At 36.6% G+C, this 12550-nt stretch overlaps 1 protein-coding gene across 1 annotated transcript in view; it reads right to left on the reverse strand.

Moving 5' to 3' along the window:
- LOC140138250 (angiopoietin-1 receptor-like) overlaps positions 1–5985 on the reverse strand; it is a 43010-nt gene extending 37025 nt beyond the window's left edge. The window contains exon 1 of the mRNA XM_072160167.1: positions 5716–5985. Within this exon, the coding sequence (XP_072016268.1) occupies positions 5716–5797 (82 nt within the window). The 5' untranslated portion in view covers positions 5798–5985. The remainder of the gene's footprint in view (positions 1–5715) is intronic.
- Positions 5986–12550: the final 6565 nt, after the last annotated feature.

Raw genomic sequence — 12550 nt, forward strand, 5'->3', positions numbered from 1 at the left:
TCATGTCCTATTATAACCTGACATTTTGGTCTAAATATTATTATTTAGCGTTCTGACCAAAACAAGAACAAGTTTATAACACGTTTATAATGTGTAAATAATGTTAGCATACGATTACTGGACATGGCCTTCTTTTCGGAATTCTGTAATTTTAATGTTTGTCTTTATTATTCCATAATTAATAGCTCATAATGGACCAACATTTTAAGCAAAATTTAAATTAATTTATTTTCCACCATGACTCTTAAACTTTTAAGAAAATGTGTATTGAGGTAGGCTACTATTCGCCACTTGCACGGTTCCGCCATTATGCACTATGTGCGGGGCGAGCCTCGAACTGGCAGCATACATGAATGGGAATTGAACCAGTCATATAACATTCTGTGTAAGGTTACGTAATTCTTCCTTTCATGTATGCTGCCAGTTCGAGGCTCTCCCGCATATAGTGCATAATGGCGGAACCGTGCAAGTGGCGAATAGGTGTGTTAACCATGATTTTGCAATAATATATGAAGTTCACCCAAGGATTCACCTGGTGATGACCCATTCATGTAATATTATGATCTTCCTTACAACAGAATTTGTCATTAGGCCTACAATGGCCTATTGTGAAAATAGCCTGCTACGGTTTTTTGGACCCACATTTTATGAAAAAGTATACATTTTTAAAAACTAGATATCTAGGACCCGACTTTTATTTTTTTAAATTTTGATCACCTTTTTTGGCATTTTTTGGCATTTTTCAACCGGTTTTTTTTTTATTTTCTTAAAGTTGATCAAAATTTAAAAACTGTCCTAGATATTTATATCTAGTTTTTAAAAATTAATAAAAAAACATTTTTTATTCAAATTTCTTTTCCCTTTTTTTTTGCCCAAATTTGACCCCATGGATGAATTTGTCAAGTCTTTGCCATTCTAAATTTGTATACTTTTATACTTTAGACCAACAATTTAGCAGTTATGAGGCCCAAAGTTTTCCATATAAATACCAGGACTATTGTTGTTGTTGTTGTAAGATATCACCTTTCAACCTTTCATGTTTGCGGAATATTACCTTAACCCTAACGCTCCTGAATACTACAAAATACTACTCTAAATATGCGCTGTTCGTGCATGCATCCCACGTGGTGTGATGACGCAATCGCCCTAAGTGATATACAGGCACGGTTTCGCTGGCCAGCGAAGCCCAAGACCCGATCGAAACTCAGTATAGGCTTCCTTAACCCTAACGCTCCTGAATACTACAAAATACTAGGCCTACTCTAAATATGCGCTGTTCGTGCATGCATCCCACGTGGTGTGATGACGCAATCGCCCTAAGTGATATACAGGCACTGTTTCGCTGGCCAGCGAAGCCCAAGACCCGTGGCAATGTGTCGCCGACCGAGTGCTTGGCATGCGAGGGGTCTCGGGTTCGAATCCCACCCAGAGCAAACAACTTCTTTCCTTCTTTTCTCCATTTATTCTTTCCTTCTTTCCATTCCCGTCGCCAAAAAGCCCCTAGGCGGTTAGGGTTAATGAAGAAACAAGGATCTTGGAATAAATACATTGTTTATGTGGTGTTGCTTTTATTTTTGTTTTTAGCGTTTCGTATTGTCATGTTCGCAAATCGGATGGGTTTTACTATTTTGAACGAAAAAGAAAATCTGCCAAAACAAGGGCGGTCTAACTTAACATTTTGTAATTATACCATTCAATTAAAGTAAATCTAATCGATTAGACCTACAAAACCGTTATAATAAACAGAAAAGTCGAGGAAGCATGTCACGTCAAAACTCAGATAGTAAACCCCCGAGTAAACCCAACAAAATAATTTTAAATTTAGTAGAGAGTCCACTTTACATAGGGCACTGTGCAACAGTTTTGGACAAAGGTGCCAGACGGGTCAGAATTAATCGTTCGAGTCTCCACTATCTGTTATCCCTGCTGGCATTTCTGAAAAGTGACGTGAACTGAGATATTTTGGTTGAAAATGTGGGGTTTTTTCCCCCAATTTTTACCCAAAAATGTCAAATATTAAAGTAGCCATAACTTCAAAATAAAATTTACTGCAACCTTAATCAAAATTGAGCAAAATCATCAAAATAATGCATTTCCCAAAAAAATTGCATCGAGAGATGCAATTTTTTTTTGTAAACGAATATTGAAATTCAGCAAATATGAAGTTCATACTTTATTTAATTTTCAAAGTTATAGCTGTTTTAATATTGGCATATTTGGTAAAAAAACACTGCATTTTTTTAGCCCAAAGAGCTCAGCTCAAGTCACTTTTCAGAAATGCCAGCCGGGTTAAACAGAAAGATGAGGCTCTAAAGGTTAATTCTAGCCCCGGAATAATTCCAGCTCTGCCCCTTGAAATCTAATTGTTAATTGACTTAGGCCTACGTCTCTTATTTTGAAGTTTTGTAGTTTCTTCTTGCTCCAACATGAAACAGGAAATATTGCTGTATACCTTTACAACAAATGATCATGATGAAGAAGCGGAAACTTATCTTTGTTTGGACAGAAAAATGACCCGTGTGTGATGGTTAATGGCACGGATGTCACACATCGGAAAAGCCGCCACTTCCTCCATTTCATTTACATCTTTTAGTATAACAATGCACCCATACTCTAATATCCAATAGCGAAGTTCGATAATCCTCATTTAACAATCACTGCTCAATATTTGACCTCAAGTTTTGGGTTATGAGTTTTTGTAGCCAGGTTATTCAGAGGTCATTTTATGAGTACGAGCATTATTGGGGTTAAGGAACTGTGTCTTCTCCGATGAGCATAACTGAGAAGCCAGTGATAGTAGGCCTATACTTTATTGATACTACCTTTACTGATCAAAGTAGGCCTAAATAGTGTTTTCATAGAATAATTATTTGTTTGTTTTCCTGTTGTAGGTCTATATTTTGTTTTCAAATTCTGTGTACCAACACATGCACTGTCACTCAAAGACCCTTAGGCCCTATATTCCAACGTGCGACAACCGCCATTATCACCAATTTAACACTAAAAAACATGTTGCTTAACAAAACCATTTAGAACTAGAAATTCAACGTTCTCGGCCCTTTTGACACTGTTTTAGTCATCACCCAAAAACTTCAAGTCATATTCTAACCCAATGTCCCCCTATAATTTAGGTGCGATCCTTCGCACAAAGACCCTATATTTTCGCATTTTCTATCACCGAATATGACTGCTATCGTTTTCATGCCCTCTCCGGGTACAAGGTCTTCACATCATGCGCGTATTTTTTTGGGAGGGGTGGGGGCTTTGGGGCGCCAGCCCCCCGGGTAAAAGCAGGGGGCGGCCAAAATGAAGGGCGGCGGAAGAAGGGGCGGCTAAAACGAAGGGGCGGCAAAAAGAATTAGTAAATAAAAAAGGGAGGAAAAATTTGATGATTTTGTAAAAATGGTACTATGCATCAAAATTTGCTGCTTTTAGGGCGCTAGCGCCTGAAACCCTTTTTTTTTTTTTGCTCTTTTCCAAACGACCGAGAAAAAAAATTGGGTCAACCTTTTCTTTTTGTTTAGGAAGGGGCGGCAAAATTGAATTTTCTTCAGCCCCCCCCCCCCCGGGGGTTGGGGCGGCCACGGTACGCCGCTGCACATAATAATTTATTTCCACTATTTAGAAGTTTTCATCACGCTTAAAATGCTTTTAAAAAATAACATAAAATTTAACATGGCCAATTCCATGGTAAACTCGTTGTTCGCCTTAAAAGATGGAAACGAGTTAAGTAGGCCTAATAAGCATGAAAAACATCAAAGAATAATGTAGATTTCAATATTCCTTGAGCAATTTAAAACAAAAAACATGAAAGAAAACCTTAATGAAGATGTGCAAAAGAGATCCAAAAATGCAGGTCTTTTTTCACTCAAAAAAAAAAGTAACATTATTTGGCCAAAAAGCAGGCTTTTACAAAAACATGCATGAGAACATAAAAGCACCAGCATGTTAACTTCTTTCATTTGATACCGGCAAATTTGCCTGCACTGTTACTGACTTGTAGTTTTAAAGTTCTGAGTATTTTTCATGTTTTGGGTCATGTCCCTGTTCTTGGAATTGCCCATATATAGGCCCTATTTATTATTTATTAATTAATTTGTGAAATTGTGGTCTGTCTATCTCCGTTTTTGCTTTTTTGTTTGTTTTGCTTTTTCATTTTGAGAGATGTTACAAATTTCCGGAAATAAAAACAGTAGCTTATGCCTTACGCGTGCCACATGTCGGATTGTCATCAAGGGGTCAGAGGTTATCAGCAAGACCCAGTTGTTTCAATTCCCTGTGCCTTTGAGCAATCCTTGGAAACAATCTGGGAAAGTGGGAGCAATGCCATCTCTTACACAACGCTGCGCTTGTCGTAAATATCACCTCAATATGACATTATCAGTGTACGGGTGTAAAGGGTGCATGCAGCAGAAATTGTTTGTTATGATCGGTGTGATTTCCGGGTTGTTGCTTTTTCTTGGAAAAAAACAAGGACTTTGGTGATGATTTTGACTATTACCTAGATGCTATCCAGCAAACATTAAAGTTTTTTTTTTTTAACACGTTATAAATGTGTTTTAAACGTGTTTTTGTTTCGGTCAAAATGTTTTAACAACATTTGATGTTGTTAAGGCTTTCTGGTTCTCAACAGTCGATTTAAATGTAAAGTTCATGAAAACGTTTTAAATAAAAACCACTATAGCAACATTATTGTAACATATTCGTCCAAATATTTTTGCAAAAAAATAAATAATATTATTTTAGAATGTTTGGCAGCAAATTTTCAAAAATGTTATTTAAACGTTTTATACCATTTTCGCTTTCTGTCACATAAACGTTTGGGTAATCATTTCCGCAAATAGTTTCATCAGGATTATCCATAAAAGTTCTCAAACAAATCCAATTAAAGGTGCTATTACAAGTTGATGTCATGTGACATACCTCAAGATGATCATTCAATTTGAGAAAGTGCTGTGATACAGCACGAAACTTTTATTGAGGTATGTAACATCATATTTTATTGGATTTGTTTGAGAATTTTAATAATTTCTTCTTCTTTTGCCTTAAAGACATGATTTCTTTCAGCGAAATTAAATGATGTGGCAAGTGACGGCAAGAATGTGTTTAGAAAGGTTATGTTTAGAATGTGGCCTGATGTCAGATGTTTAGAAAATAATTGAACACCATTATTGACCAATTTTTCAGAAATTTGACACATGATGTTTAGCTTCTAAAAGTGTTTACAGAGTGAAGGCAAAATTGTGATTAGAAAGGTGTGGAAGAGACCGAGTATTGAGAATTCTGACCGGTCAGCTGATTCCCAATAAAAAGAAGATGTCACATGCATATCTTCATCGTAGAGGACAGCTGTAAAGCAAGTTGTCATGTTTGAATGTTTGAAAATGATATTAATACTAGGAACTAAATCGTTTACAAGCATGGATCTTTTCTAGGTAAATTCTGTCATATAGTCCAAAAAACCAAACTTTTTTTTATTTTTATTTTACTGGGTCAACCAGTAAGCTTTAACTCACAAAGGAATTCTTCGTGAGTTAAGGCTTTCTGGCTCGCAACCTTCGAATTACATGATTCTGTAACGTGTTAACTTTTTATTTAAATTTTATTTAAATTTTATTTAAATCCTATACCTCTTTTACTTGCAGTCAACATGGTCAACTCATTACATACATTGCATTTGTAAATGTATTTAATAATAACTTTGTAAAAACTTACCAATTCGTAAACTGAAGACACTGATCCAGAAAAAGACACAAAACGAGCTCAGTATTCCTCTGTAACCATGGTAACACGACATTGTTCCGAGGAGAAAGAAATACTAAGCACTCTAAATTTTCATTTATTCCAGAAACTCCAACAATGGTCCACTCGATGCAACGCCAGTAACTTTAATGTGTGAAAAACAGAGTGGCATTGGTAGCGGAATCTTTATCAGTTTATCAAAATGACACTGCCGGGTGTAGGCCTACAAGCATCCGGTTGCTATTCAAAAGCCAATAAATAACTGGAGTAAATTGCTCCGCTTAAAGGGGGATCCAGTTGACCAGGCAAACTTTCAAGGACAACCCAATTAAGTAGGCTTAAAATATAATCAAGTCAATGTTCACCTCTATACAGGGATGCTCTATACTAGCCGCAGTCTGTGGCCCTCACGGACTTAGCGAGCGCGTAGCGCGAGACGTTCAATCGAGCGCGTCAGCGCTAGCAACAGAGCAAGAAAGTAGTGCTACTCTATACCACCAAACTTTGTACAGCTCCCAACTTAATGTGTTTTCCAGATATTTATAGCGGCCTTTAAGTTGCCACCAACTTCATGAAGTGTCATACCATAGTGACCTGTTGGAGGAAGTGGTGCTATACCCTTTGTATACATGGGATAGTTTGTTTTTTGTTTGTTTGTTTTGTTTTGTTTTGTTGTTGTTGTTGTTGTTGTTCACAGCAGTGAACATTAATGCCACTTTCACCCACATCTAATATGCACAGTTTATCATTTACATAACCCGTGTCTTGAAGTTATTGTAGCCCACCAACCCTGTGGTTAAGAGGCTAGAATATAATTCCTAATATCTCATACCCTCGTTTGTATGCCTTTATCTAATCCTGCCCCACTTGTGAGACTGTTCACTGTAGGATATTTGAGCATTTTAAAAACATGTTTGCAATTGGCTTATAGCCATCACATGCGGACAATACACATAACTGTTGGTTAATAAAAGCTAAGCAGGTTTTCAAAGTATATGATTTTATTTGTAGAATGAACTTTTACAAAACATCAAAATGTTATTTTTTTATAATATATCGATTTAGATAATGAACATCGAGTTTTTGGGTGCTTAATCGGTCAACAATACCGAGTCTACCCTTAACATGTCATTAAAGTATTTGCCATAAAATATTTTACAATAAAATTTGACATTTTTGAAACATTGTATTTTTTTTCATATGAAACGTTTTCATGACATTTATATTACCCGTCATTTAAATATTATTAAAACGTTTGAATAGAACCAAAACATGTTTATAACGTTTTAAGAACATTTTTATGTTTGCTGGGTATGTGCGTGCGTTCAAACAACGCCATCACCATCACCTACCGCGTGAAATAGACGGGCATATTACTACGCGGCTTACTATGGGAATCGAAACCTACATGTAGACCATTGCATTAGGCACCAGAACCAAATTTATTAGATTTTTGGATCGACCATCGATATTACTTCTTGGTATTGAAGGACTATCAATTAATTAATTAGAATTAATAATAAACTTTTATTAGTGAATATCAGAGAAAAGTCTTTATAGCCACATACAGATTTTGTCAGTGCTATTAATCTAAATTTTTTTTATTAATATCTACTAAATCATCTTCCAAACACAGTCGGTGTCATCGATGGTTTACCTTATCATCTTTTGTTAAGTTTTCAAAATTGACCGCCAGAATGCTTCAAACTTTGGTCCGTAATCACCTCGATCCCTGCCCTCTCCTTGTTTCTCGGTCATTGGTTTTAGGAACAATGGCATGAAACATGCGAAAAGACCATGATATTATCCTGACGTTCGTTATATCCATGACCTTAGTCTGTTCAATTTTGTACAAATGAATATATGCATGGAATTTTTTAGACTTTGGTAGAAATTTTCCACATGCTCCAATATATCATATGACACCAACAAATAATTATAATTATGTACATTCTATGTACATACTATGTACTACGTAGGAAACTGTAGTTTCTGCGAGTCCTTTGGTAGGTGGACCACTGGTGGTCATAATTGGAATGTTGGAAGCTGGTTCTATAATAGTCGCCAGTGGCTACTTTCAAGAGGGTGAGAGTTCAAGGGCAATGTCGGGAACCTCGGGGTCACAGTATGTCAGAACACGAGGTACCACCAACAGCCATTTTGTTAATTGTAACGAATAGCTCCTGCGGGGGTGGGGTACTCGACTTGAAAGTGACGGGTATGTGCGGACAGCAGTTTGAAACTAGGGGTCTTTCGGTGAGAGCCTAGACGCCGAAAAAGGAAAGTCTTTCAGTGAGAAGGTCCTTAAAACGGGGTATTTCCGTGAAAATGGGGGAAAATCTGACCAAATAAAGGGGGTCATTCAGTGAGAGTGGGCAAAACATTTGGGTCACAATACCGTTTTTTACAACCCTGATCTTCAGGTAAAACACTAAGTGATTGCAATACACCCCTTCCCAGGCCTGATTATTAGATACAACACTAAGTCATTACAATACACTCCCGAATACACTCCGTCACAGCCTTGATCTTCAGCTACAACACTAAGGGATTACAATACACTCCTTAACATCCTTTCGGTGAGAGCCTAGACCGAAAAGGGAAGGTTTATCAGTGAAAATTGGGAATATCTGACCAAATAAAGGGGGCCATTCAGGGAGAGTGGGTAAACAAAAACAATGCCGTTTTTACAACCCTGATCTTCAGTTAAAACACTAAGTGATAACAATACACCCCTTCCCAGCCTTGATTATTAGATACTACACTAAGGCATTACAATACACTCAGTCACAGCCTTGATCTTCAGCTACAACACTAACTGATTGCAATACTCTCCTTCGCATCCTTGATCTTCAGCTACAACACTAAGTGATTACTTCGCCTCCGTGATCTTCAGCTACAACACTAATACAGTGATTACAATGCACTCCCTCACAGCCTTGATCTTCAGCTACAACACTAAGTGATTAACACAATACTCTCCTTCGCCTCCGTGATCTTCAGCTACAACAATAAGACAGTGATTACAATGCACTCCTTCAGAGCCTTGATCTTCAGCTACAACACTAAGTGATTACAATACTCTCCTTCGCATCCTTGATCTTCAGCTACAACACTAAGACAGTGATCACAATACGCTCCTTCACAGTCTTGATCTTCAGCTACAACACTAAGTGACTACAAATTATAGTTTCAGTTGGATGAAATATTACAAAGCAAATGCATAGTATTAAACAATACTGTGTGACGCTTTGTTCCTCAAATGAGAACTATAGTCGGCATATTGTTGTGCAGCATTGTTATGGTAAAATAGTTGCTAATTGTTGCTAATGTCAAACTTGTCAAAGTGATTGTGATTGTATGACGAGAGCATGATATAGTGTCCGCTTCATTTACTTACGTCATCAGCCAAACGCGTCAAAAGGGGGAAGAACGAACACGTACGAGCCCGAACTTTACCCACACAATTTCTCCTTTTTCAGGAAAAATACGCATAAAAAATTGCAACGAGTGTCAACTTGTAATGTAATAATTATTCTCTTCGAATAGAGATAAACTTGTTTTTGCAATAGACCTGCCCTTTAAGCTACAACTCTATGGGATTACAGTACACTCCTTCACAGCCTTGATCATTTGCTACAATAATAAGTGATTATAATACCCTCATTCACAGCCTTTTATATTTTAAGCTGCAACTTAAAGTTAAAAGTGGTTATGCAATACACTCCTTCACGATCACAGCCTTGATCATCAGCTACAACACTAAGTGATTACATTACACTCCTTCACAGCCTTAATCTTCAGCTACAACATTAAATGATTACAGTACACTCCTTCACTGCCTTTATCTTAAGCTATAAATCTACGGGATTACAGTGTACTCCTTCATAGCCTGGGTCCTCAGCTACAACAATAAATGATTACAATACCCTCCTTTACAGCCTTGATCATCAGCTGTAACACTAAGTGATTACAATACACTCCTACACAGTCTTGATCTTCAGCTACAATAAGTGATCATAATACACTCCTTCACAGCCTTGATCATAAGCTACAACATAAGTTAAGGCTGTGTAGGAGGGTATTTTAACCAATTAGAGTTATGAGTGTATTGCAGCCACTTTAGTGTTGTAGCTGAAGATTAAGGCTATGAAGGAGTGTATTGTAATCACTTAGTGTTGTAGCTGAGGATCGAGGCTGTGAAGGAGTGTATTGTAATCACTTAGTGTTGTAGCTGAAGATTAAGGCTGTGATGGAGTGTATTGTAATCACTTAGTGTTGCAGCTGAAGATTAAGGCTGTGATGGAGTGTATTGTAATTACTTAGTGTTGTAGCTGAAGATTAAGGCTGTGATGGAGTGTATTGTAATCACTTAGTGTTGTAGCTGAAGATTAAGGCTGTGATGGAGTGTATTGTAATCACTTAGTGTTGTAGCTGAAGATTAAGGCTGTGATGGAGTGTATTGTAATCACTTAGTGTTGTAGCTGAAGATCAAGGCTGTGAAGGAGTGTATTGTAATCACTTAGTGTTGTAGCTGAAGATCAAGGCTGTGAAGGAGTGTATTGTAATCACTGTATTAGTGTTGTAGCTGAAGATTAAGGCTATGAAGGAGTGTATTGTAATCACTTAGTGTTGTAGCTGAGGATCGAGGCTGTGAAGGAGTGTATTGTAATCACTTAGTGTTGTAGCTGAAGATTAAGGCTGTGATGGAGTGTATTGTAATCACTTAGTGTTGCAGCTGAAGATTAAGGCTGTGATGGAGTGTATTGTAATTACTTAGTGTTGTAGCTGAAGATTAAGGCTGTGATGGAGTGTATTGTAATCACTTAGTGTTGTAGCTGAAGATTAAGGCTGTGATGGAGTGTATTGTAATCACTTAGTGTTGTAGCTGAAGATTAAGGCTGTGATGGAGTGTATTGTAATCACTTAGTGTTGTAGCTGAAGATCAAGGCTGTGAAGGAGTGTATTGTAATCACTTAGTGTTGTAGCTGAAGATCAAGGCTGTGAAGGAGTGTATTGTGATCACTGTCTTAGTGTTGTAGCTGAAGATCAAGGCTGTGAAGGAGTGTATTGTAATCACTTAGTGTTGTAGCTGTAGATCGAGGATGTGAAGGAATGTATTGTAATCACTTAGTGTTGTAGCTGTAGATCAAGGCTGTGAAGGAGTGTATTGTAATCACTTAGTGTTGTAGCTGAAGATTAAAGCTGTGATGGAGTGTATTGTAATCACTTAGTGTTGTAGCTGAAGATCAAGGCTGTGATGGAGTGTATTGTAATCACTTAGTGTTGTAGCTGAAGATCAGAGAAGTAAATAACATGTTAACTGGATGGGCAAATACCCTCCCAGTAAATTATTTGCCCACCCAGTAAATTCCACTTGCCCATTGCCCAAACGTGCCCACCCAGTAAATTATTTTACCCACGAAATATTGGGCACCATAAAATAATTATCATAAAACTAGCATGGTGCATCTCTTGAAATCAATTTAAAAGTGATGTTGAGTAATAAAAGTGACGTATCTTTTCTTAACATCTGCCAATTTATTTACCATGTTTACGACTTCAGAGTAGGAATAAATATCACACCGTACACAATGGTATAGGAAGCCAAAAATACTATTTTTTGAGCAATATCCACACAAACATTTGTAAATTTGGATTCCTGAATGAGGCGCGTTTTAATAGACTCGAAACATTATTTGAAAGTTAATCCAGATATAGGGGCCTACATGGCTCATTTCAAGTGTTTGAGCATGCAAACAAGGAAAGTATAATAATGTCCTGCAATCAATCTATACTTTAAAGTCATAATGTACGATCTTATAATATAAATTTGGTTAATTTTTTTCAAACCTGATTTTTTGGCATATTTGTAATGTTTACACATGTCACAACTTGCACCTAAATGGAATCAGCCAAATTTGTTGTGTTTGTAGGTAAACAGAGCAAAGTTCGACATAAAGTCATAATTCAAAGAATTATGACTTTATGTCCTCCCATAGAACTGCGTGTTAAACGGTCAAAATAACAAGCAGTGTTTCTTTCACGTTACCTCGTTATTTCAGCTCAAAATTAACAGAAACCATTCCCGATAATTATTACTGTACTAGTATTATTTCAGCATTTTGAGTATATAATGACAAATTTAAAATTTGAAGGAAATCGTACATTAAGCCTTTAAATGTTGAAAGAATACTTCTTTGTTCATTACATTTTACACCTTTTGACTACATGGGTCTTTATTTGTTCAACATTGGGGGTCTATATTATATAATTTTATATATGAATTGGCAAAATAAACATTTTGATTATAGTTGGGAAATAGGTCAATATAATTCAGGGCTGGCCATTCATGTATATTGCCAAATTCTAGTAAATTCATTTACCGGATTGGATGGAAAATAACGGGGAATACCAATATATACCACAGATATGTCATTCAAAAACCCTGGCTCCGTGAAAAAACGCCTGAAATAATGTGTAAATTTGGATAAAAAGTTTGGATTAAGAAGGAATTGAAGGAATGAGAGAAGGAAAAGTGGCATATCTGGTTACTAGGATACACTTATAAGCATTGAAATTACGTGTAAATACCTGGTAATACTGCTTTGGCAATACTTTATATTTTAGAAATATAGTTTTGTATGTGTTTTTAACAGATTTTTATCATTTCTTATCAAATAATTTCAATACATTTTAGAAAATGCCACTAATCCAAAACAGGTATAATCAAATTAATATTTCTTTAATCTGTGAGTGATGTGTGTCTGTGACAAGAAGTTACACAGTAAAAGCAGGATCTTTGGTA

This window comes from Amphiura filiformis, chromosome 2, assembly GCF_039555335.1.
Source record: "Amphiura filiformis chromosome 2, Afil_fr2py, whole genome shotgun sequence".
NCBI lineage: Eukaryota > Metazoa > Echinodermata > Ophiuroidea > Amphilepidida > Amphiuridae > Amphiura > Amphiura filiformis.